Here is a 27,435-nt window from a genome sequence, read left to right as displayed (position 1 = left end):
CTTCTCTGTACATTGACTGATCTGAAATCCCTACAACTCCCCTTTTTTGTTTTGTATGGCCTTTCGAATAGACATGACTTGTCTTCTTTTTAAGGAAGGTGGAGGGAGAAAGCAAGTCACACACTGGTAAAAACAAGCACAGCATAATAAGGCAAGTATCAATAAACATCCTCCAATGAAAAGCTGTTTGATCAATGTAAAATTTGGTAGCCATTAGGTTAATCAATCTAATAAATCCCAACCTCCATCATCTTGTTGCACCTTTTTACAATATATTTAAGATGATAAAATTCCTTTTGAATGGGTTTACTATTATCAGTTAAATTGAAACAACACATATTATAAAATTCCTGGCATCTCTTATGATGTAACAACAACAAATAATCAATAGCAGCCCTATTATCAATAATAGTTCAGTGATACTGTTAAACTCTTAATATCCCCCAAGTCACTAGATGATTAGAAGACTGGGGGTCTCTTGGGTTCTTTTTGGAGGTCCCTTCTTTGAAGGGTCCTCTTTATCCAGGATCAAATGGAATTTGGGAATCAGATTGTGAAGTCCTTGATATCAACTCATGATGATTGATGGGTCTCACACACCCAGCAGGAATCCAGACAGGACCTGTAGGAGTAAGAACAGCAGCATATCCCCTCCCTCATGTAATCAAAGGTAACAGGGTCCAGCCATATTGGATCTGGTGGAACTTGGTATTTTACGTAATTCTTTGGTAGTGGTTCCTTAGGGATAAAGTGCCTATCCACGGCAGAGGACCAGTGATGAGTATTATCTTCATATTGTACATTAAGAGCATTTATTGTGAAAAAGGCAATATTGAGAGCATTGTTAACATGAGCAAGGCTAGGCTCCCTTTTTTGTTTTTGTTTTAAAAGGCATATTTTAAGTACGTGATGTGCATGTTCAACTAAGTTCTGTCCAGTAGGATTGTGGGGGAATTCCTTGGGTTAGAATTATATTCCATTGATTACAAAATGAGCAAAGGCACTAGAAGTATAAGCAGGGGCATTGTCAGTTTTTAAATGATGAGTTCACCTATGGTGGCAATACAGAGGAGCACATGAGAGATACAGGCTGAGACTTTCTCTGAATGATGTGCACTGGCCTATATAAGACCTGAGGATGTATCAATGTTAACATGTAAAAAGAAATAGGGGTGGTTCCTGCTGCTACCTCCTCCTGGGTTGGGCCCTTGGTGTCTCATCCCCTCATGGAGCTGCTCCTGCTACCTCTGCAGCCATCTCCTCATTCATCCTCATGCACCATAGGCGGCACCAACACCAAGATGTCCAATGGAGTGGTCTGCCAGGAAGCCAGTCATGCCAGGGTCTGGTACACAACCTCAGGACTGCAGCTGAATGTACAGTTAGAAGGTTGGTTTTCACAAGTACAGTAGACAAAAAGACCTGCTAGAGCCATGATTGCACCCCATGCAGGATATATAAGTACTGTGGGTCTTGTGCTGCACATGCTTACAAACAAGTGGATCCATCTATTACCTGGAGAATTTTCATCCTTGGGCCTTCTCATTATGTGCTCCTCTCTTGATGGGCACTTTCCAGTGTGGATACATATAGGACACCTCTGTATGACCTTCGTATTGACCAAAAAATTTATGGAGAGCTATGGAAGACAGGAATGTTTGAACCATGACTCTACAAACAGATGAAGATGAACACACTATTGAAATGCATTTGCCTTATACAGCTAAAGCCATGGAAAGATGCAGATTGTGCCCAAGAAGACTCTGCATTGCAGAGGGACTGGAGATCTGTATGATCTGTTTATTTCACAATTGACAAGGTCATAAGGATAAGCTTACCTTTATTCCTGTACTGGTTGGAGCTCTGAGTGAGTCAAAAGAACAGGAATTCAGAAAATTCTTCAGTAAATATCTACCAGATCCTAGTAATCTCTTTGTGAATTCATCTGATTTCTGCCATTGGGGCCAAAGTTTCCATTATAGTTATTGTGATGAATCCCAGGGGGAGATTTATAGATCCATTGAACATCTAGACAAAATGGGTATGGATATTACAGAACAATTAGATCCCATATCTTTTAGTAATTACTTGAAGAAATACCATAACACTATATGTGGGAGACATCCCATTGGGGTGTTATTAAATGCTATCACAGAGCTCCAGAAGAATGGAATGAATATGAGCTTTTCCTTTTTGAATTAAGCCCAGTCAGGCCAGTGTAGAAACTGGTAACATGTAAAAAGTTATGCAACTGGAGTACTCACAGTCCACTGAAGCTCTGAATCCTCATGGATACCACCTGCACATACTTACACTCTGTCCAGGGTCCCAGCCTAGCCTCTCCCAAGATATTGGTTCTGTTTTTTTTCCAGGTGTAGTCCTTCTTAATTTCAGTTCATTAAAAAATGCTTTATAGTTTTGGGCAGTGGAAGGAAGGCTGGTCTCAAAAATATTTTGATTATAAAAGGCGACAATGTGAGGCTCAGTTTTGGCAGATAGTTTTTTGAAAGTAACTTGTAAAGCATTTACCATATTCTAAATTTGCACTCTTTGCAGACTTGTGCACGTATATTCCATTTTCAGAATAGTTTTGCAAATTGTACACAAACAAAAAAAGGGTGGATGCTTTTTAATAAAGAAATTATATTTATAAATGATCTGTATTAGAATATAATAAATCTCCAGTTATAGACAATTACTACCCGTGTTGTACAACAGATACCTTCTATTTTAGTTGCTAATAAAGGGCTGCACAACTTTTTTAAAAAAAGGTATAGGGGTGGAAGGGAGGAAAATGAGTTATATCCATCTGCCAAAGGGTACTAGAATGTAAACCTCAAGGGTTTACAGTTTCCCAAGTAGGGGAATAAAAGGGTGTGCATGAGAGCAATTATTAATCATAAAATGAGCCTGTTGAGAGGAAATAGAAAAGGTTTTCATTAAAGAGCAAGCATTTTGATGAAAAAAAATTGTGTGATTCCATGGCATCTGAAAAGAGAGAATAAAGTGATTTTATAGCAGCATCAGCATGAGCATTTCCTTCAGTGAGTGGTCCAGGAATCTCAGTGTGGCTACAGATGTGAGCAAGAAATACTGGAGCCATACGATCCTGTAAAAGAGTTTGAAGAGTGATAAACAAGGATAATGAATTAGCGTCCAAATGAGGTGACAAAATTGCAGAGGAAATATAAGGCATCTGTTTGGCTATATATTGAGAATCTGTAATGATATTTAAGGTGGTGGGAAACATAAGAAGAGCCAAAATAATTGCAGCTAATTCTGCTTGCTGAGAAACTTGAGACAAAGTGTAATAAGCAGTTCATTTTTTATCAGTGAATATAGATACCACACCCCAGTGTTTTCTTCCATCAGTATAGATAGTAATCCCACTGGAAAGTGGAATGGAGGAGATTATAGAAGAAGGAGCATGAGAGACTTGACACAATAAGGAAAGGAGTTCATCCAGAGGTGCATGGAAAGTAAGAGGAGCTAAAAAAACAGTTAAGACAGCTTGATAATATGAAGAAAATAATTGTAAATACTGTAAATGTAAAGTCTTTCCATAAGTAAGATAAAGTACGTGAATGTCTGTTCCTGTAAGAGATAAAATACAATTGCGACCATCTGAGATTAATGGAACATACATATCAGCATATGGGAGAACATAACCATTCTATTATATACATCTTGATTATAAAGGGCAACAACTGCAGCAAGGTCATAAGGCTTTCTTGTAAAGATTATTAGAGATAAAGGAACATTGAGTGTTGAGAGTCTGTCTATAAGAACTGTAGAAAATTTCTCATTAATAAGCTGAAGAGCTATAGTCAGTGCAGGGGTTAACTGGAAAACACTGGTGGGATTATGTTGTTTTTTCACAGCTGAAAAAAAGGTGACAGCATATCAGTAGTTAAAGAAATATATGGTTGGGCCCAATTTAAATGTCCTAAAAATTGTTGCAAATGAACTAGGGAAAATTTGGAAAGAAGAGTCAATGTTGGAAGATGAGGAATGGAATAACATTGGAGTATTTTATGTCCTAAATAGTTAATAGGGGGTTGTCATTGAATTTTTTCTGTGGCCACATGGACGCCAAATTGTAATAGAATGTTTTGCAGTTTAGTTAAAGTATCTTTTGTAATTATTGGCCCAGTAATCAAAATATCATCCATATAATGATAAACAAGAATATGTGGGAATAATTGTCAAAAAGACTGAAAAGGCTTATTTACAAAATTTTTGACATAATGTGGGACAATTTAACATACCTTAAGGAAGAACTTTCCACTGATATCTGTCAGCAGACTTATGATGATTGGAAACAGGAACTGTGAAAGCAAATTTTTCTTGATCATCAGGAAAGAGAAAAATAGTTAAAAAAAAAAAAAGTCTTTTAGGTCTATTACATATAAGGAAAAATCCTGAGGAATTAGATTAGGGTTAGGCAATCCACACTGAAGTGGACCCATAGGTTGTATACATTTATTAATTTCTCTTAAATCTTGTAATAATCTCCATTTCTCTGATTTCTTATTTATGATAAAAATGGGTGTATTCCATGAACTGGTGGAAGGTTCAATATGTCCCAAATGTAACTTTTCTTGAATGAGGGCCTCTGTGGTTGCCACCTTCTCCTTAGACAATGACCATTGTTCTACTCAGACAGGAGTGGTGACCTTCCATTTTAATGACAAGACAGTCAAATCCACAGAGGTCCCTACAAAAAAGGTGATTCCATAGACATTTGTAACTTGGGCAAGATGTCTCTGCCCCATATAGGAAAGGGAACTGCCATGATGTATGGTTGAAAACGAGTAATAACTTGCTGTGGTTTGGAAGCGGTGGAGCATCACAACCATAGAGAGCTTTTAAACACCTCTTTGTTATTTCCTCCTATGTCCCAAACTGGGGTGGTCCTTTGTAAGGGCCATGCATGAGGCCACATTGAGAGGTCTCTCAGCACTGGTGTCCAATAATCCTATGATTGACTGCTCATTTAAACAAAGGGTTAACTTTGGTCTATTTTCAGTAATAGGTAAACATGCTCCAATAATAGTGGAACCAATCCTGTGTTCCCTCTTTCATTTAGGGGTTGTTGGGCAGTAATATAAAGAATCACAATTAATTGAGCTATAGAGGATCCCTTGGGGAGATTTAAGGGCATATGAGACCAAACTTGAACGTATATTATACCAGTATAATCAGAATCAATTACTCCAGGAATTATGAATTTTCCTTCTTTAGCACTGTGGGAGTGGGGCAAAATTAAACCAAAGGTACCTTTGGGTAGAGGTCCTTGAATTTGGGTAGCAATTTTAAACAAACTTCCCCAGGGGGACGTATTTGGGCATCCTCAGAAGTAATCAAATCTATCCCTGTGCTCCCTCTAGTGACATGAAAGGATTTGTGGAAGGAGCTTCTGTTTGAATTGGAAACATTTGTGAAGGAGACATCTGTAACTGCAGGTGAAAGGGTTCCTCCTCCTTTGGCCCTGGCTGGGGAGGTGACCCGTGGTTGGGTTTCCTGACATGTCTGTTTTAGATCTGCATTGATTAGCCCAATGAAATCCTTTATGACAGATTGGACATTTCTGACTGGCCATATTTGTGGGCCTTTTTTTTTTTTAATCTTAAAATTCTTTTGAAGGTCAGGATTTTTACAATTGTAACAAAGTTTATCGGAGGGCTTTAAAGCAGCGGCCAGTAAAGTCACTTTATGAGTTTCAGTTCCAACATTCTGACATGCCTTTATTAAATCAGAAAGTGTAGTATTCACTTCATGGTAAATAGATTTCATTACTTCCTTACAATCTTAGTTGACATTTTCACAAGCCAGTTGCTTGGTCAGAATATTGGTAGTCTCCAAATTGTCTACTTGGCTTTTAATAGCTTTAGTTAATCAATTAAAATTAATAAAAGACTCCCCCAAGGCTTGCTGAATTACAGCAAAAGACTTGGAAGGATCCTGAGTATCTGGGATCCTCCTCCATGCTTTACAAACTAATGTTCTAATCTGGGCAATGGTGACTGCAGGCAAATGAGCTTGTTGTTATAATGTCCCTCTTTGATCCACGCCAAACAAGTCATCATAATTAATATTAACATTTCCTTGAGTATTATCCTTAGCTTGAACATTGGCTAAATTAGAGAAAAAAACACTATATTTTGGGTAGGAGAAGTAACCATTTCCCAATGTTTTCTAATCATTGGGAACCAAGGCATAACTCATTCCTAGCCCCTCTATCATATTGAGTGAAATTACTATTAATTCCACTCTCCAACACTGTCCTTCTTAATTCTTTAAACAGAGCTAAAGGCAATTGTTCATGTTTTGACTGATTAGCATTGTTTAATCTAATGGGGCAGACAGCCAAGATCTGGGTTTCTCCCTCTGCAGCTGCCTGCCTGAGACATTCAGATAAATGAGACTGGACTGGGGTAGGAGCAGGAGGAGGGGGAGGAGTAGGAATGCAAGGAGGGGGCTGGGAAAAAACTTCAGTCTTAGAAACAAACTAGGGAAGTTTGTGGCTCTGTCAAGGCTATTTTTGAGATAGCATCTCGACACAAATACCAAGCATGTAATACAGGTATAGAAGCCCTTGGCTCCTCATGCAATTTTTTATCTCTATCTTCCCAATCTTTGGGTCTTAAGGACCCACTCTCTGGATACCATGGACAACAAGAATCTATTTCAGACAGCAAAGCAGCAAGATCAGTATTACTTACAATATGTTAAGCCTTACGACACAAATAAGAAAGTTCAGCCCTATGACAGTGTTGAGCGTCAGACAGGGAATTCCCCATCTTACCAGTGGGATCGGTACCAGTCGATGACAGATCAGCATCAAAGCCTGTTCCAGGCAGTAAGCCATCCCCTTCTCCCATCAACATGTCCAGAAGTGTCCCTGCTCAGGGCAACAGCTGTAAAGTTAATTGGGGTCTAGCTATTATAAAGATTAAGGGGAGAGCTAATAAAGAGGCAAACACACAGGATGGTGAACAGCAAGAAGTGGCTTCTGTAGGAAAACCAGTTCAGTCTATTATCTATTCCTGGGTCATATCAAGTTACATTAGGTTACAGTTCGGTTAGCTTTGTGCATGTGTAGATGATATAACTTGCTTGCTTCTCAGAGTCCATTAGTACCAAATGTTATTATAATAAGATAATGTCTCCAGGCCTCAAGGGCAGAAGAGATGCAGAGCAAACAGGGGGCCTATTGTCCAAGGAGTTTACTCACCTCGAGAACATCGCTTCTCTGTACATTGAGTGACTTGAAATCCCTAAGATTGCCATTGTTTTTTATGATTAATAAATTTATTCTTACCATAATATACTGCAAAGACTTCACCATTCTCATGATAAAAATAAAAAGTCCTCTGATTCCTGTGAATCTATCTGTATGTAATCAAGTCCATTAATGATTTCACTGTCGGTCTGAGTATTAAGAGTGCTTCACCCAAAGCTTGTCACCATGCCTCGGTCACCATGCCTCTGGCATAATGATGTTGTAAACTCTTGGGGTCTGCTCCAGTTCCTTGAAATACCTTAATTAAAAATGTCATTATCTCAGCAGTAGAGAACTGGCCTAGCACATGTGAGGCCCTTGGTTTGGTTCCTAGTTTTGCCTCAAGAAACAAAAAGTTCCACTATTTAATTTACTGTATTCATCTAACATATATGATGATGAGAACTACAGTCTGTGGCATTTTGCAGATGATGTTGAATGACTATACTGGCTTCAAATTCTGAGGAATTTGACAGTTTTCTTTAAAACAGCTGAGGCAATGCCTTTAGGCCCAGCTTCTCTGTAGCAGGGCAGAGATGAGGTGAGCAAGGAGAAAGTACTGTGGAGCCGTCCTGAATTGTCATAGCTTCCTTTTCTCAGACATTGCTCAACAAGAATCTGAAGATGGCAAGGACACAAAAATTGAACTACAGTCTCCAAGGAATACCTTTTTCTCTTTCAGAGTCTAATGTAAACAACATATGTAAGTCCAGAACTCTGTTGTGTGGTTTTCATTGTGCAGAGATGGGGCTGGTGAGCCATTCTGTGATCAGATTACTTCTTTCTGTTTTTAGCAAGATTGTCATTCTGGTGTTCAAGCTCCAACATACAAGGGCCTCTCCAGAATGTCTCAGACATGCCACCACCCACATAGTCTTCAGGCCCTCGTGTAACACAGGCCACCCCTGCTGCACCTGCACTCTTGGCACAAGCCCGCCTCATTCTGCCACTTACCACTCCACCTTCCTACACTTACTGTGCATGTGTGTTTTATTTTTTTAATTTCATGTTTAAATATTCCATTTACTACCATGTTTATCTATCAGGATCATAGTCATATGTTAAATGTACAATATTCATGTCATCATTTATTGGTATGTATTTTAATTATGACATATGGAGATGATATGGAGACTTTTCTTTTATTCCAAGTTACACTTGCTTAAGTGGTCATCATTGGTACTTATGGTTTTCATCCTTGATATATGACACTAACACATAAAAAATTTTTTTATTGTAAACAAATGGGATACATGTTGCTTCTCTGTTTGTACATGGAGTCAAGCATACCATTTGTGTAATCAAATTTACATAGGGTAATGTTGTTTGATTCATTCTGTTATTTTTTCCCTTCCCCCCATCCCTCCCACCCCTCTTTTCCCTCTATACAGTCCTTCCTTCCTCCATTCTTGCCACCCTCCTTAACCCTAACCCTAAACCTAACCCTAACCCTAACACTAACCCTTCTCACCCCCCATTATGTGTCATCATCTGCTTATCAGCGAGATCATTTGTCCTTCGGTTTTTTTGAGATTGGCTTATCTCACTTAGCATGATATTCTTCAATTTCATCCATTTGCCTGCAAATGCCATAATTTTATCATTCTTTATGGCAGAGTAATATTCCATTGCTAACAACATAAAATTGTATTCTATACTTTGGTTTCCAGGAACTGTCAATTACTCCAGAGCACACTTCCCATTGGAATACAAATAGAAAACTGAGGAGAAAAGCACATACTTGAAGAAATGACTGAAGGGGTGGACAGGCTAAGAAAGCACTGAATGTTCACTAGGCCTGGAACCAGAGGCAGAAACCCAGAATTAGAAATAGAGAGCACTGTGCTTTTTATCTGCTGGTGTCTGCTGGCTGGGCCAGTGCCTGGGAGCCTCTCAGGGATGGAGAGTAAGGTTAGAGTTAAAGGCTGCAAAGGGCACATATGGGGCACCAGGGATCCCTTGTGTTGGGATGGGCCCAAAAAGCTCTCCCTTAAGAATCAGTCAGTCAGTTCTCTTGTGAGTTACAGCTCTACTTTAACATGTGTGATCCAGAAACTCTGAATAGCGAAAGGTGTTATTTCCCACAACTCTTATTAAGCATTATAATTGAGGACCTCCTCAATGCAGTGAAGGTAGAAAATAAATAAATATAGAAGGGTTTGAACAGAGATACAGAACCCTCATAAATTGCAGATGATAATGTATCAAATCATAACATCCCAAATCACTGTGAATTCTTTGAATTAATTATATAGTTTCCCCTGTTAGGAGTTTTACACTCCAGAAGAAGTGTTTGAAAACTTACAAAGATGTCATTGACATAGTAAAAGTGCTCTTTTACAAAATTCTAGAATGAACCTACAAATTTTCCTCAGTATAGCAATTGGGATATTTTAAAGACCTTACTCGCAATTAGAGAAAACAACTAACTAAAGAGAGTTACCAAGATTCTTACTTGTAATTCAATATTACAATGGCATTAAGTTCCTAAAACATTAGAATTCTAATAAATCTCAAATATCTACTAGGTGTTTTGTTATACACGGTTAGCTGATTCTAAGCCTTGTTTGGAAATATTCATGGATAATAGCCAAGACAAATTTAAACAAAAAGAACAAGGGCACAGTATTCTCTTAGTACATATCAAAACTTACATTAGAGTTATTGTAGATAGAGAGTAGGGTGTTGATTCAGGGTTAGACAAGTAGCTTTTAGAATAAAGCCACAAACCAAACAACACACGTGTAGACATTAGGCATCTGTGACTGTGTGTATGATAGAGAGAGATCAAGACATATGACACATGTATACATACAAATGATACTATATATAATATATATTCTTAATATATAACACTGGTAACATTAGAGATTGATGGATAAAGGACAAAAATTTTGAACAAATGATTTAAGGCCAATTAAATTTCCATTGGTTACCCATATGGAAAAAACTGAATTATACTCATCTTTTCCAAGATATTACTTAATGTTGTAGACTCCCATTAGTCTAAGTATAGGAAAAATTTTTTATTCAGGTTACAGTAAAGCATTTACTCTAAGGGAGAGGTGATACAATTAAAGACATTAAACATGAGCTTCCAGATCATTTGATATTTTCCATTTTTCATTGGACAGTGGTAACAGCTAAATGTTCTTATGCAAAATCCCCTGTAAGAAGAATAAACCTTGGAATGCATTATCGGGATCTTTCTTAAAGGTACTAGCCTTCCACTCAGAGGATGGCATCAGACATATAAATTGATTTTGGTTGGAACTGGGTAAGAATTCAGAAAACATGGGACTCAGGGTTGGTTACTACCCAGAACACTAGCAGTTCTTACATCTACATGTATCAAGTGGCACATCAACTCCTTCGGGAGAAGAGCATCCTCCCAGCCCTCTGAGGAGATTTGGTGAGGAGAGAGTTGAGCAGGTTGTACATAATCTTTGCATCCCACATTCCCATCTCTCTGAGCTTCTAAGGAAACCTTCCTCTACAATTCTACAATTTATCTGAGACATATGTCTGTGATACATCTTCATTGATACAGGCTCGTGGTTTTCACAATGTTCTCTGCACTGCAGACTAGGATAATGCACAGGCTCTGAGTTTGCTTCAAGTCCCAGCTGGTTTTGATTCACACCTAGTACTGAGAGTACACCCTCTGCTCTGAGCCTCTGCTTCTTCCCTTGGTTGCTCATTAGAGTTTCACAGACAGGATTGGTACCTGAATTGCTTTTCTGGTGAATCAGACTTAAGGGTTTAATGTTTGATCCTAACTTACACCTATTTAAAGTCTCTCCAGAAAACTTAACCTGAAGACAAGTTTGATAAACATTGGTCGAGTGCACAGATGAATTTAGGTTTTAATTAGCCAAGTTGGTTGATGCAGAAAAATGCTTGACATTCAAAACAACACATTTAATCTGAGAAGCTGGTTGAGAGAAACCATAGAAAAGAATTCAGACCAATCATATCTCATTTCCCTTGTACTGTAAGATGAATCCAGGGGAAGAAAGAGCACAAACCAATTCTCCTCCACCTTCTCCTCCATCCCAATGCTTCCACTTAGCCCAAGCTAACTAGGGGACAAGACAGCAAGGTTGACTTTGCAGATCAGGCAGTCCATACAGGGTAGTTCCCAGGATACAAGCAGGAACATACATGGAGATTGGATCTGCAGGGCAGAAAGAACATACCCTGCATACCTGCTATCTCCATTATGTTCAAAAGTATACTGGATTTCCTAGCACATGCAATAAAGTAAGAGAAAATACAAACTAAATCTGAACTGACAAAATTTGCAGCAGATATTAGACAAGAAATAGAGACAAAAATCACTTGTATTTCTACAGAACACAATACTTCAAAAATATAATTGAAATAGACTATGATCACTAGAGTAAGCTTTCAAGATGTTTGAAATGAAGCCACCACAAGATAGACAGTATGAATAGCAATGTTTTATTGAAATATTTTAATAGGGGAATATCCCATGTCCATTGATTTTAAGTCTCCATATGGAAAAAAATTGTCAATAGTCTTAAAACCTGTTTATTATGTGTAATCCCTATCAAAAACAAATAATTTTTTTGTGGAACTTTGGAAAAGAGTATCTTCAGTATCTTCAACTTTAAAAAAAGTCACCAATGAGCCAGGGCTGGTGGCACATGCCCTTAATCCCAGCAGCTCAGGAGGCTGAGGCAGGAGGATCATGAGTTCAAAGCCAGCCTCAGCAACAGCAAAGTGCTAAGCAACTAAGTGAGGCCCTGTCTCTAAACAAAATACAGAACAGGGCTGGGGATGTGACTCAGTGGTTGAGTGCCTCTGAGTTAAAAAAAAAAAAAAAAGTGAAAAGAGAAGGCAGAATGGGGGAAAATATTTGCCAAGCATCTTGTGTGGCAAGGACTGGTAAATGGAATACATAAAAAGTGATCAACCAGTGAGTCCAAGGAAATCTGCTTCAGAGAGAGATGAACTCAGGATCCCAATTTACCAAACCCAACAGGAGGCAGAAGCCAAGGGACATTTAGAAGTACAACCACCCTATGAAGCTGGGAAGAAGAGCCCTCAGCACACAGAGCATGATTGTGCAGGAAAAGGATGAATGGAAAATTCAAAAAGGAAAAAAAATCTACTTTCCAGCTCGCCAATGGATACATGCTTCATCTCATTAGCTCATCAGTTTCCCATTAGCCAATAGGGAAATGCTCATCAAACCACAATGATGACCTGGATGAACTGTAAAAACAGGCTAACTGAAGGAAGCCAGTTACAAAACATCACATATTGTAGGATCCCATTTTCATGAAATGTTCAGAATAATGAAACCTATAGAGATGGAAAGTAGAATAGCAGTTACCTAGTGCTAGGGAGAGGTCATGGATGGGGAAAGAAAGGTGACTGTGAACAGACATGGGATTTCTTCATGGATGATGGAAATATTCTAAAATTGAATGTGGTGACTGGTGCACAACTCTGTGCGTGTACTGAAGTGTAGACTTTAAATGTATGAATGGTATGTGAATTATAACTCAGTAAAGTTGTAAAGAATACAATATGATGCGATCCCATGAAAAATCCAAAGGAATTTCTAAATTACAGCCACTGACCATTCCTTGTGGATGAAAAGTTGGACCATCAAAAGCTTCCTTAACACTGCTTCCATAGTGTACAGGGTACAGACACCTGGATAGCAGTGTGGCACTGCCTATTAGGTTGGATATTACACACACATAGTATTTCCACTCCTGCACACATAATTCTGAGAACCACATGCTCATGTGTAGGAACAAATACGTACCATGAGGCTTACAGCAGCTTTGTTCATCATTTCCCAAATCTAAAAATGAACTAAATGACCACAAAGAGTAGAAGGGCAATTCAACATGTGAACTACCTATGTAATGGAATGCTATAATACAACAAAGATAAATACATACATCTAAAAACTTAGAAAACACATATCTGAGCTAAAATGAGGTCAAAGATAGCATGATCCTATTTGTATAATTTTTTTTTTTTTTTTTTTTTTTGGGTGCTGGGGATCGAACTCAGGGCCTTGGGCTTACAAGGCAAGCACTCTACCGACTGAGCTATCTCCCCAGCCCCCAAAAACTTAAAAAAATGTTTATAGAGTTTTAAATAGTCTGTATTATTTAGAGATGCACCAATAGGAGTAAAACTTTATGGATCAGCCTGAAGAGGAAGATCCTGAAATAAGATGGTGGGGAGCCATGGATTGTTATTGCTATGGAAATTGGTACAGAAATTGGTGGGTTTATCTTTTTCTTTTCTTCTTTTTTTAAAACATGGTACTTTCTTATACGACCTTTTGATAATATTTAAATATAATCCATGAGCCTCTCCTGTAATTTATGGGGTAAAACCAGTAAAAAAAAAAAAAAAAGTAATATGAACTACTTATGTGTAACTGGAAAAATTAACCTTTGGTCAAAAAGGAGATGGACCCCGACTAGCCAGAGAAGAGATCATGAAGATTAATTGAAAGGAGGAATTGTCGTCATCTCTTAATTGTACTCAGGATCCCATCTATGGAACCAGAATTCACTAGAACACCACTGTCCAGTGGTCCCTCTTGCCGTGATGGGATATTCTGTCTATCATGCTCATCTCCACAGTCAGGAGCTGCCTGTGACTGAGCATTTGAAATGTGGCTATGCAAGTGAGAACTGGCTCTTACATTTTCTTTAATTTTAATCTATTTAAATTTAGATAGTCACATGTAAACAGGGCAGCATTAGAGAAAATGAACGAAGGGTCCACTGTAACTCAGGTTTTTTCAGTCCACCCCTGGCTATCAGTGACAGCTTTGTGCTTTCCACCTTTGGGAAGAATCATTAATACAGGCGATTTAAGCTTTCTTCAGGGATGAGATTTTCTTAAACTCAGAAGCTAATAAAATATTAGAATCACAAGAAAGAAACCTATTTATCATGGTTCTCCATAGGTATTGAAAAATAGTAATAAATTCTCATTTGTATGTGAACTGACTTACTTTTCCAATCCTAAATCTTGCTGGAACTAGGGAAATTTGAAAACTATGTAGTTTTCTATAACCAAATTCTTTATCCAAGGTGCTTACAATTATTATGGCCACTGTATTTTAAAAATTATTATGTCATTAAAATCTAGCACAGTAATTTTATGTCACATGAGGAGAAGGGAATTAAAAGGAAGTCAAGCTTGCAAAAACAGTAAATTATTTATTAGGATATAACATACCAACATTTTGTAATGTATCAACTTTGGCATGAGGGTTGGACAGGATGCTGAGGCAGGAGATCCTAAGTTCAAGCCTAGCCTCAGCAACTTAGCAAGACCCTGTTTCAAAAGAAAAAAGAACTAGTGGTTTAAAACCCAGTACCAAAAAATAACAATAATGAAATGAAGAACACCTTGTGCAATTCATTCATTTATCCAGAACACTTTATTGTGGATGCCTAAGTGGAAATTGAAAATAATGTTAAACATTATTGGGAATATAGAAAGGATTGACATCTTTTTTTTTTTTTTCCATTCAAGAGAACTAAATAGTTTATTGATTACACATGATAATGGATGATACACAAGCTCCATTTCCATCTATTATTTATCTGGTACCATTATTCAATTTAGGTATTGCATAACATAGGCCAACAATCATTTTTATAACCAAATAATTCCATAGCTGTGTTTGGGTGACCCTTGAAATGAAAGAACTTCAGAAGTTCACAACAACTACACCAAGGTTTCTGAACCTGACATTAACCTGAATGAATTCTTTTTTTTTTTTTTTTAAGTTTTTAAAAAGTTTAATGGAGCCAATAAGGCATATAAATTGTGTTTTGGCAGACCTACTTTCTCTTACCAAAGAAAATGGCACATGTTTTATCAAAATTTGACAAATGAGAGTAAAGGGTACTGAAATTAAGCTTCAGAGCACCAACTTAAAACAAAACAACCAAAAATATTGTTATTCAACTTAGAAAGAGGAACAAGAACCGAGGCATGAAGGGGAGATTAAATATGAGTTCCTCCATCGCAAAATCCTGTAGGAATAGGAGTTCTGGCCTCTTGTGAGCAATGCATCACACCACCAAACCCCAATTCTGGAAACTAAATTTACAATGACAGAAAAGCAAAGATAATTCCAAATGCATTTCTTGGTATATTCCAAAGGGAAGCTTTAAAGTATTCATAATACATAGGCATGTCCGTTTCAGGTAAAATGACAGATTGCTATAATTCTTCCTGCTATTATACTCTAACAAAAAATGATCCACTGTTGCAAAAATTTAGAAATCTTTCATTCCTACTTTTGAGCATGGATTTCACTGTTTTAAATAAGGGTTATATCTATAACGAATACAGAACTTCAATTCACACAACATTTCTTGTCGCGCTCCCCGCCCGCAGAGAGACACGACACCTGGTTCTTTTCAGCCCTTTTATTGCGCGCACCCCCATCCTCTCAGTTCTCTCTTTGTTCTTCCTTTGAGGAACTTACACTCCAATATATACAGTACTTGTAACCAATCAGCATTTTCGCACGAGGGGGGAGCATCCACAGATACAGGCAGCAAAGGCAGGCATACAGTGGGCCTGTACTGTCCATCAGGGAGCTCAGCCAATCCCTCGAACTTCCTCAAAATAATGTCAGTTGTTTGTGCAAAAGTTAACTGCTCTGGCTCACTGCCAGGTGCCATCTTAGCCTTGCCACACCTAGGGCCAGGGGTCCGGCCGAAACCCCGACAGTTCCCCCTTCTCTCTTTTAAAAAGAAAAGGAAAGCTCGGGACCGTGTCTGTCTTAGGCGGAGTGGTCAACCACCGTCCTTACCCGTCATCGGATAACTGTAGAGCATGCTACAGCTCCTGTCTTAGGTCGGTACAGTGTCACCTTCTCCCTTACCCGTCTTTGACTACCGGTCCAGCATCGAGAGCCATACTTGTGGGGAACTGCCGGCCTCTAGGGCAGTCATGGCCTGATGAAAAATAATCTGGTCCATATGTTGGGTGGCTCGTAGTTGTACAACCAGGCGGGTGAGGAAAAAGATACCAAAGAGGAGTAAAAACCCCAAAGTGCCAAGGCTTGTCCACTGTTTACAAAATTAAAAGCAGAAGAAAACCATTTAGCCAGCTCAGACATAGAAGCAATTTGTACCCTAGTAGAATTAGCTTTGACAATTTTGGTTCTAAGTTGTGAGGTAAGATTATAATTTTTTAGATAACCCAGCTGCGGTGCTGGAATTATCATATACAATGGGGGTAACACAAATAGCTCTTAAAGAGTAAACACATCCCAGTCCCAAAAGTTCTTGTAATATGCCCACTTGTTCTTGTAGTAAGTCCACTCTTTGATTCACCAGGAGTAAGCCTGTTCTTAAATGTTGGTTTAGAGTTTCTTTAGTCTGTAAGGCTGCAGCTGTATTTTCGGCCAAGTGATTGACTGTTGTTGTTGTAGGTATGGCAGTTGCTAGTGCTGCTGTTGCAGAAACCACTATTGCAGTGACCATAGTCGCTGTGATGCCAAATTCTCTCCTGTTTCTTGATAGTAACACTGGCAATTCTGCATCTGTAACAGAGACTGGGACTGGTAGGAAGGTAGGAACACACATTAAGTCTGCCAGCAGGAACCTAGAAGCATTTTAACATTGAGGGATAGCACAAATCTGAAGTACAATTGAGAGAAGCAGTTGTTTTGTTACATAGTTGAACTGTTCCTCCTAAGAGACTAAAAAGAGGTAGTAAGTTAGTTTATTCCGTGGAAACACACAAACTGAGCCGCAGCTCCAGTAAAGCACCGGGTTACCCTTATTACCCAGAGTTAAAAAAAAAAACCCCAAACAAAGAGACAAAGAGAAAGTTTATCTTTAGGGGACCTGAAGGTCTCCTCTATTCCCCCTTTTTGTTTATAAAGAACATTTTTGAGGGTGAGATGTGTATGTTCAACAATACCTTGTTTTTGTGGGTTATAAGGTACATCTGTGGTTAGAGTTATTTTAATTTTAGTGAGGAATTGGTTCTTACCAATTTTAGTTTTTAAAGAAAAATTAGACTTTATAACGTAGTACAAATTTTTAACAGTTGCTTAACCATAATTGTATAAACCCCTATTTTTAATAAAACTTAAGAGACACAAAGTTAAGAATGAATTGGTGTTTCTAAGAAATCCTTGTCATTTTACCATGTCATTTTACCATATAGATTAAACTTTGGCTTATATCAGAACATTAGTATTTCACCTTAGGAAAAACCTTAAATAGCTTTAGCTGTTTTACATACACACAACCAACTTAGTTACACACAGACTTGTTGAAACTTGCCCTTTGTTACACACAGACTTTTTTATCCAGAAACATTTTCTTTTCCTTTTTATTAAATACATTTTTAAACCCAGAACCTTTTATTTTCTCTTCCCTATTTGTTGACCCCTTTTTGTTCACATTCTGAAACAACTCTTATGAAATTTCTGAATTTAGATAAATCACCCTATTTTAATAAGATTAAATATTTTGTTGTTTATAGTACTCTTAATTGAAACACAGCTGAAACTTTTGGGACCCTTTATATATAGAATTCCACTTGTTAGGATATAACTCTTAGTAACCTTGTTTTTAGTTTAGTGATGACACAAAGCAAGTTTAAACCCTTTTATTTACCAACCTATGAAAACACCAATAATGTTTAAGTATGATACCCCATGGAATTTGAGGAGTTAAGAGTACTTGATGTTATTTAACAATTAGCATTTTAACTTTGTAAATTAACCAGACGTCTCTACAAACACATTTGAGTAATCCCATACATGTTAACTCCAATTTATTTATTTTATAAAAACCAAGATATCAGACAAGTGTCCTGAACAGGATCCGTTGCCTCTTTCCTGCTGAAGAAAAGTCCTAGAAGCAATTAATATTAGACATTGTTTAACATTAACATTTCATTAGTTTGACCACCTGGAGACTTGTAAGTTATTTTTAAAAATATTTTACTTTTATTAGTTTACCCAATTTAAATTGAACCCTTTAAATCACGTGAATAAAAGTATTTGGATCCATTTTTAAATTTTAATTTTAAGAGCGCTCAGTTTTGATGCAGATAAGACATAACACCAGACAGTACGACATACAAATAACACAAAATCAAAGGCCTTGTAATTTATAGGTGAATGTTCATTGCAATGAAACAACTGTTTAAAAAACTTCAGTTGAATAAAAAATAGAACTGATCAAAAATAAAATCATTAACCTAGGTATGTAGGATTAAAATTATGAGCTCAAAAATACAGCATTAAAGAAAAAAACAAAACAAACAAGAATCCTGAAGAATAAGTCAGTTTTATGCAGCGGCCCAGGAATTCAAAACGGACACTTTTTTTCTTCTTTTCTTCTTATCTTTAGGTTACCCCCCTTTTCTCCTTGAGACGCTGTAGTTACATTCCAATGTGGCAGGGGGAGGGAGGATCACCCAGGACTTTTAACCCTTTTTTCCTGGTTGAGAAATCAGGTTAGGTTTGAATGCAGAAAATCACAAAACATTATTTTTTACTACTTTTAAGGAATGGAGCTGCTGAGCTCTCTGCCTAGGGGGACCCTCCCCTAAACTGATTTCCCTCTTTCTAACAAGTTGTTCCTTACACCCACTTTCAGTTTTATTTTTGTTTGTCCCTGATCTTATTGACGCCCTTTTTGATGTTTTAGACCTTTTCTCTTATATTTTCTCCAAAACCTGACTGCCCTCAGTCAGAGGCTCCACAAAAGAGTGTTTTTTAACTATTGCCCACAGGTCTCGAGTCTTCACCGGTGTCAATGTCCGTGATTCCCCAACAACTCCCTAAGAGGCTGCTGCATTCCAGTCCCAGACAGTACTGTTCCTATGATTAAATCTTACAGCACTAAGAGCTCCAAGCACACAAACAAGCCACACAACAAACACAAAAATAACACACCACACACACAATTTGGTACCACTTCATAAATTGAAACTAACTAATTTTACCGGGCAACGAACCTGCCTTCTGTGAACTTTTACCGGGCTTAAAGCCTATTAATTTTTTCTCTGTTACCGGGCTTAAAGCCTATTAATATTTCTCTGTTACCGGGCTTAAAGCCTATTAATATTTCTCTGTTACCGGGCTTAAAGCCTATTAATATTTCTCTGTTACCGGGCTTAAAGCCTATAAATATTTCTCTGTTACCGGGCTTAAAGCCTATAAATATTTCTCTGTTACCGGGCTTAAAGCCTATAAATATTTCTCTGTTACCGGGCTTAAAGCCTATTAATATTTCTCTGTTACCGGGCTTAAAGCCTATTAATTTTTTCTCTGTTACCGGGCTTTCTAGCCTTACTTACTTTATTACTTTATTGCTTTATTATTTTATTACTTTATTACTTACCACTTAACTTACCCTTGTCTGTGAAAAATTATTGCTCTTTGGCTCCCGGATTTCGGCGCCACTTGTCGCGCTCCCCGCCCGCAGAGAGACACGACACCTGGTTCTTTTCAGCCCTTTTATTGCGCGCACCCCCATCCTCTCAGTTCTCTCTTTGTTCTTCCTTTGAGGAACTTACACTCCAATATATACAGTACTTGTAACCAATCAGCATTTTCGCACGAGGGGGGAGCATCCACAGATACAGGCAGCAAAGGCAGGCATACAGTGGGCCTGTACTGTCCATCAGGGAGCTCAGCCAATCCCTCGAACTTCCTCAAAATAATGTCAGTTGTTTGTGCAAAAGTTAACTGCTCTGGCTCACTGCCAGGTGCCATCTTAGCCTTGCCACACCTAGGGCCAGGGGTCCGGCCGAAACCCCGACAATTTCTAACATTCCATTCATATCCCACCCAGTCAATATGGTTAACTTAGCAGTTTCTTCACAGAAAGATATTATTAAATGGCTGAAGAAATTGCAAACTTTAACAAAGTGCTGTGAGTAATTACTGGAAAAACCCTTACACTGATTTGCAATGGTCATTTAAGGATAAAAATAGGAAGTAACTGATACGGGACTACAAGTTTGCAAGGAAACATTTTTCACTGTCCTACTTGATATATAATAATAGGATAGAATAAATTACAGTACCTGGCAGGCTGATATCAGTTCTTCATCTAAAAAAGACTATCATTTAGTTCAAGATATTAAAAATGAAGATGAAACATGCTCTAAAATGTTGTAGCTACAAGAGGTCTTATATTTACTCCAAGAGGACTCTATTGAGAACTTTTATTTAGGTCTACCTAACATCTAAAGAACCTCCATGCGATTCTACCTTTTCCAGAATGAGATTCCAAACTGCACTTCTTAGGAGGGGGAATGAAGGGACAGGGGGAGTTGGGTTCTGCTACTTAGGTTGTGATCACATTATTAGTAGATAAAACAGCTTTGTCACCTTCCACCCACTACAATGGAAACTGCACAAAGTAGGGCATCCATGAAAAATGAAAAGCAGGAAATGAAAGGCTTGAATAAATACCTACCTCACCATCCATCTCCCCTCACTAATACTTAACCAAAAGGAAGCCCACTCTCAAAGTTCATGACCTCTCTATTTCAGGTCACCTTGAATGCAGTCTACAAGTTTACATTTACTGTAAGGAGTACCACGCATAGAAGTAGTACTTGTCTTAAAACTGAGTATTTGAAGCCTACAGGGTTAATCTGGGGCACTTCAATAATATTGCTATTTTTAGAGCACTAACACACACACAAAGTGAATTCAATAAATTTCTGTGTATTGATTCAATATTAAGTATTAATTGCATGACCATCATAGCACCTCTTTACATCACACAATCACCAGAATTAGAAACTGTGTTGAAAACTAAAAACAGGGCACAGTCCAATAATTAGAAGTTGTACACCGTTACTATATAGAAACCAGGTGCATGGTACAGTGCAGCTGTAAAAATGGAAACCTGCAGATCTGACAAGGAAGTCAAATCCTGTTTTTAGATAATTTGGGGAACCTGGCAATACTGTTGAAGCAAAATACTCAACACAGCAGGAAATGGACTGGGGAGAAAAAAAAATTCTATAACCAAATAAACACCTGATATTTCCTTTCCCTTTGAGAATAAATACAGTTAAGGTCACTTTTAGCCTTGGAATGGATATGTTTGCCTATGATGATCTTGCTAATGACTAAACGATATCTGATGTCCTCTGCTGGGATTATAGTTTTTGAGAAAGCCATATTACAAGAGGCATCTACTGTGAATACCTAGAACTTCCTTTTATGGCAACCACTATCGAATTCACTTGTCTTAAACAGTGAACAAGGGAAGATGGCCTCATCTTCCCTTATTTGCAATAACAGTATATGTTGAGGATAGAGTGACTTTCAAGCAGCATGGTGGGTGTGAGAATGTTTGCAGTTTAGATCATTCTGTTGCGTTTATGGGTTGGTGAGTCTGTAATGACATCGCCACGCTGGGCTGAGGTACGCTTTCTAGTCCCACCATTGTCCAAGTGGAGTGCCATTTCTTCTGATATGAAAGTGTTCAAATCGACATCATGGAGTCCATTTCTCCTTCGACTAGCATTGGAGCCACTGCTTACATGTGTAGGAGAGCCTGGGGTACTCGAGCGCACGCTTAGACTAGCCATTGCACCCTAAGACCATGCAGAGCTATGGCTTCCCGGAAGGGTTGCAAATCAGTCTCTACAGAAGAGCTAGTTTCCGTTGAGGTAGCTCGGTTAGGGGACACTACAGTCAGTCTTGGGGGAGCTCTAGAGTTTCGTGGTGGAGGAAACTTTCCACACAGGAAGCTGATCAAATCTTCTCTACGAATAGTTCTGCGTTTTTTAACCCAAGCCAGCACATCCTTATTGCATCGCTGATAGCCAATCTGAATTCCAATATCAAAACTTCGCTGATGGGTATCCACACTTTCTTTGTAGAGGTTGGTGACCGTGGTGGCTGCGTTTTGGAAGGGGACCCAGAGAGAAAGTCCTGGCTGCTGACACACTCGGTCTGAAAACGATAAACCAAAACAAAAAAAAAAAAAAAGGACGAAAGAAAACGAAAAGAAACGCACGCACAAGGACACAGACAGAGACAGGGGAGAGAATGCTATTTGGGCGTCAATCACTCCGAACGGCCATATTAGGCTTCCCATTTTGTCCGGGTTTCGGGATCCCGGGCGGCGCTGGGGGCCCGGACCCGGGGTCGCGGCGGGCGGGGACGCGGGCACAATGGCCCCGCCGCCGCCTTCGCCATCTTGCGGCGGGGGCTCCTCCCTGCCCGCCGGGCCGGGCCGGGCCTGGCGGGGTCGGGGGCTCCGCGCCGCCGAGGGCCCAGAGCGGGTGGCGGCCCAGTGCGGGTGGGCGGGGAGGCCCGGGCGCCGGCCGCCCCCCACCCCCCGTCCCCCGCGGCGCCGTCTCGGGGAGGGAGGGCCGCCCCGCCCGGCCCCGCCGCCTCGCAGGGCGCGGGAGGTGCGGCAACCTGAATGAATTCTAACTGTACACTGTTGGGAAAGTTTTACCACAATGGCTTTGGAGTTGAATAATTTTACACAGCACATAGTTTAAAAAAAACAAAAAACAAAAACACATTTAGGGCTGGGGAGATAGCTCAGTTGGTAGAGTGCTCGCCTCACAAGCACAGGACCCTGGGTTCAATCCCCAGCACCGCAAAAAAAAAAAAAAAAAAAAAAAAAAAAAAAAAAATTATTCAGCATCATGATCAGACTAGTACATTTGGCAATCAACAGCATGAGTGCAAAACAAAAGTCTATATTAAAACCCTTTGACGAATGCTTTAAACTTTTCACAGAACAGAAACTAAAATCACCTGTTATACAAATAGTCACAAATACAGTCCTCAATTTTTTTTGCCATACACATGAGTAGTGTCTAAACCCTGTCTTCTTTGTAGCAGCTAGATCCTGCCACAACTCCTTGGCTGAGTTCACAAATCTGATGTAACCTGTGGTTTCCCTGTGACTTCTCTGGCTCTCCTCTCCTGCTAAGCTTTGTTTCCTGTCAGTATTAAAACCTACTGCTACTACCATAGATACTGTTGCTGCTGGAACCAACATAGCCACTTTGGTTTTGTGGTTTGGCAGAGTACTGGCCTCCACCACCATAATGTCCAGAGCTTCTGCCTCCAAAGTTTCCACCCTTCATGAGTCCAAAATTCGATGACTGTTGCAATTGCCAAAATCATTGTAGCTTCTGCCACCTCCAAAATTGCTTCCATCATTACCAAATCCATTGTAGCTATCTCTACTGCCACCATATCCGCCACCACCACGGCTGCCACCAAAGCCACCATGACCACTAAGTTTCCTCCACAACCAAGATTGTCACTTCCACCCAAACAACCTCCACAACCACCACCAAAGATTTTAGAATCACTTTGACCTCTTTGACTAGATGAAGTGATAGCCAGCTCTCGCTTTGACAGGGCTTTCCTCACTTCGCGGTTGTAGCCATTCACAGTATGGTATTTCTGAAAGACAATATTATCCATGGAGTCATGGTCATCAAAAGCAAAGCCCCTCTTCTTCCCACTGCCTTGGTCAGTCGTGATTTCAATAACTTCAAATTTTCCATACTGTTCAAAATAATATCATAGGTGATGTTCTTCAGTGTCTTCTTTAATGCCATCAACAAAGATCTTTTTCACAGTTAAGTGGGCCCCTGGTCTTTGAGAGAATTTCTCCTGAGACAGCTCTCTTTGGTTTCACAACTCTTCCATACACCTTGTTCACACAGCATTCAAGGCTGCATCCACTTCCTTCACAGTGGCATAAGTGACAAACCCAAAGCCCCTAGAGTGCTTGGTGTTTGGGTCTGTCATTACTATGCAGTTCATGAGTGTTCCCCATTGCTCAAAATGGCTTCTCAGACTCTCATTAGTTGTTTCAAAGCTCAGCCCTCCAGTGAATAGCTCCACTTGTCATTGTTTGTCATTATGGAAATGCCAATTAGATTCACAACAAGCTGGTGTGGTGGCACAAGCCTGTAATTCCAGTGACTTTGGAGGCTAGGGCAGGAAGTTCACAAGTTGGTGACCAGCCTCAGCAACTTAGGAAGGCCCTTTGCAAACTTGAGATCCTACCTCAAAATAAATAATACAAAAGGCTAGCAATTTAGCTCAGGGGTTAAGCAACCCTGTGTTCAATCCACAGTACAAAAAAAAAAAAAAAAAAAAAAAAAAAAAAAAGACAAAATCCTATTACACTTAAAATATGTTTTTAATTTTGAAAAGATTTATTTTTAATGGAGACATTATAATACAGTGTACAGCGTGATCTTTTAATATTTTATTTGTCCTTTTTTTAGTTATACATGACAGTAGAATCTATTTTTTTGATGTATTTATACAAACATGGATTATATATTATTCTAATTAGGATCCCAAGCTTGTGGATGTACATGATGTTGAGATACACAATGGTCTATTCATATATGTACATAGGAAAGTTATGTCAGATTCATTCCACTGTCTTTCTTATTCATATACCCCTCCTTTCCCTTCTTTCTCATTAAATGAACTTCTATTCTTGCCCTCCCCCACCTTTTTGTGGGTTAGTATCCACAGATCGTAGAGAACATTCAGTCTTTGGTTTTGAAGGATTGGCTTATTTCACTTAGCATGATAGTCACCAGTTCCATCCATTTACTGGCAAATGTCATAAAGTAATTCTTTTTTATGGCTGTATATATATATCACATTTTCTTTATCCATTCATTTGTTGAAGGGCACCTAGGTTGGTTCCATACTTTAGCTATTGTGAACTGAGCTGCTCTAAATATTGATGAAGCTGAGTCACTGTAGTATGCTGATTTTAAGTCCTTTGGGTATAAATGGAGAAGTGGGATAGCTGAGTCAAATGGTGGTTCTATTCCAAGTTTTCTGAGGAAACTCCATACTGCCTTCCAGAGTGGTTGTACCAATTTGCAAAGTGTTAAGAACATAATGTGCAATTGTGAGGACAGAACTTCTGTCTTAATATTCTACTTTCATTTTAAAGTTCATTTAACCAACTTGTAGGACTGTGAAATGTTTGAAACCCTCACTAGAAAATAAGCTAAAGCCAGGCCTGTAATCCCAGCTACGGGGGAGGCTGAGGTGCGTCACTCAGGAGTTTGAGAAAGGGTTGACAACATAGGGAGAACCCTCCTTGTCCCATGAAAAGATGGAGTTAATAAAGAAAGGTAAAATGCCACCACCAAATTAGTAAAGCAGTAAAGATCAGAGGCAGCAAGTAGAACAGGCTCTAGCCCTTCTCTGGGAATTTTTCATTAAAAATTTATTTCACAGTGCATTTTTTATTATATTCTAGAAAGTAAATACTGATTAAACAAAGAAAATATTTAAAATGCACAGAAGCAGTAAGATATAAAACCACCTCTTGTTTCCACTGGGAGGATCCTGGTTAACCGGCAGATGAGTTGGGCTTGGGTGTGAAGGGGCCTCTGGGGCTGTGCTGCTCAGACACTCAGTGGTCCACCCACTGGTTTCTGGCAGGACTACACAGACGCGGTCACACACGATGAATTATTTTGAATCTTGCATTTGGAAAATTATTATGGTCAATAATCAACTTTTTATGATATTCCAAACTCTTCATAAATGCTGTTTTTGCCAGCTGTACGCTCTTAAAAAAAATAACCACAGCTCTTTCTTATCTCCCTCTCTGGGTTTTTTTTTTTCGCCTTTTTTTTTTTTTTTTTTTTTGCAGTGCTGGGGATTGAACCCAGGGCCTTGTGCTTACAAAGCAAGCACTCTACCAACTGAGTTATATCCCCAGCCCCCACATACTCTTAAAAAAAATAACCACAGCTCTTTCTTATCTCCCTCTCTGGGTTTTTTTTTTTTCGCCTTTTTTTTTTTTTTTTTTTTTTTTTGCAGTGCTGGGGATTGAACCCAGGGCCTTGTGCTTACAAAGCAAGCACTCTACCAACTGAGTTATATCCCCAGCCCCCACATACTCTTAAAAAAATAACCACAGCTCTTTCTTATCTCCCTCTCTGGGTTTTTTTTTTTTTCGCCTTTTTTTTTTTTTTTTTTTTTTTTGCAGTGCCTGGATTGAACCCAGGGCCTTGTGTTTACAAAGCAAGCACTCTACGAACTGAGTTATATCCCCAGCCCCCACATACTCTTAAAAAAAATAACCACAGCTCTTTCTTATCTCCCTCTCTGGGTTTTTTTTTTTTTTCGCCTTTTTTTTTTTTTTTTTTTTTTTGCAGTGCCTGGATTGAACCCAGGGCCTTGTGTTTACAAAGCAAGCACTCTACCAACTGAGTTATATCCCCAGCCCCCACATACTCTTAAAAAAAATAACCACAGCTCTTTCTTATCTCCCTCTCTGGGTTTTTTTTTTTCGCCTTTTTTTTTTTTTTTTTTTTTTTTTTTTTTTTGCAGTGCTGGGGATTGAACCCAGGGCCTTGTGTTTACAAAGCAAGCACTCTACGAACTGAGTTATATCCCCAGCCCCCACATACTCTTAAAAAGAATAACCACAGTTCTTTCTTATCTCCCTCTCTGGGTTTTTTTTTTTTCGCCTTTTTTTTTTTTTTTTTTTTTTTTTTTTGCAGTGCTGGGGATTGAACCCAGGGCCTTGTGTTTACAAAGCAAGCACTCTACGAACTGAGTTATATCCCCAGCCCCCACATACTCTTAAAAAAAATAACCACAGCTCTTTCTTATCTCCCTCTCTGGGTTTTTTTTTTTGGCCTTTTTTTTTTTCTTTTTTTTTTGCAGTGCTGGGGATTGAACCCAGGGCCTTGTGCTTACAAAGCAAGCACTCTACCAACTGAGTTATATCCCCAGCCCCCACATACTCTTAAAAAAAATAACCACAGCTCTTTCTTATCTCCCTCTCTGGGTTTTTTTTTTTTTCGCCTTTTTTTTTTTTTTTTTTTTTTTGCAGTGCTGGGGATTGAACCCAGGGCCTTGTGTTTACAAAGCAAGCACTCTACCAACTGAGTTATATCCCCAGCCCCCACATACTCTTAAAAAAAATAACCACAGCTCTTTCTTATCTCCCTCTCTGGGTTTTTTTTTTTTCGCCTTTTTTTTTTTTTTTTTTTTTTGCAGTGCTGGGGATTGAACCCAGGGCCTTGTGTTTACAAAGCAAGCACTCTACCAACTGAGTTATATCCCCAGCCCCCACATACTCTTAAAAAAAATAACA

The 27,435-nt window shown here is 39.0% G+C and overlaps 1 protein-coding gene and 2 pseudogenes across 1 annotated transcript; 1 reads left to right on the top strand and 2 right to left on the bottom strand.

The window, feature by feature from the left end:
- Positions 1 to 656: 656 nt before the first annotated feature.
- On the top strand, positions 657 to 2,474 carry LOC124989025 (protein MEMO1-like; annotated as a pseudogene).
- Positions 2,475 to 21,664: 19,190 nt separating this feature from the next.
- Positions 21,665 to 22,812, bottom strand: LOC124989334 (telomere attrition and p53 response 1 protein-like). The gene is given in 2 exon segments (XM_047559227.1): positions 21,665 to 21,903; positions 21,906 to 22,812. Coding segments are annotated over 2 exon segments (1,146 nt in total).
- A 466-nt stretch (positions 22,813 to 23,278) lies between these two features.
- LOC124989333 (heterogeneous nuclear ribonucleoprotein A1-like) overlaps positions 23,279 to 27,435 on the bottom strand; it is a 23,864-nt pseudogene continuing 19,707 nt past the window's right edge.

Source organism: Sciurus carolinensis, chromosome 7 (genome assembly GCF_902686445.1).
Source record: "Sciurus carolinensis chromosome 7, mSciCar1.2, whole genome shotgun sequence".
Taxonomy (NCBI): Eukaryota; Metazoa; Chordata; class Mammalia; order Rodentia; family Sciuridae; genus Sciurus; species Sciurus carolinensis.
The sequence above is the reverse complement of the archived record's forward strand: the minus strand, read 5'-3'. Positions and strand labels throughout refer to the sequence as shown.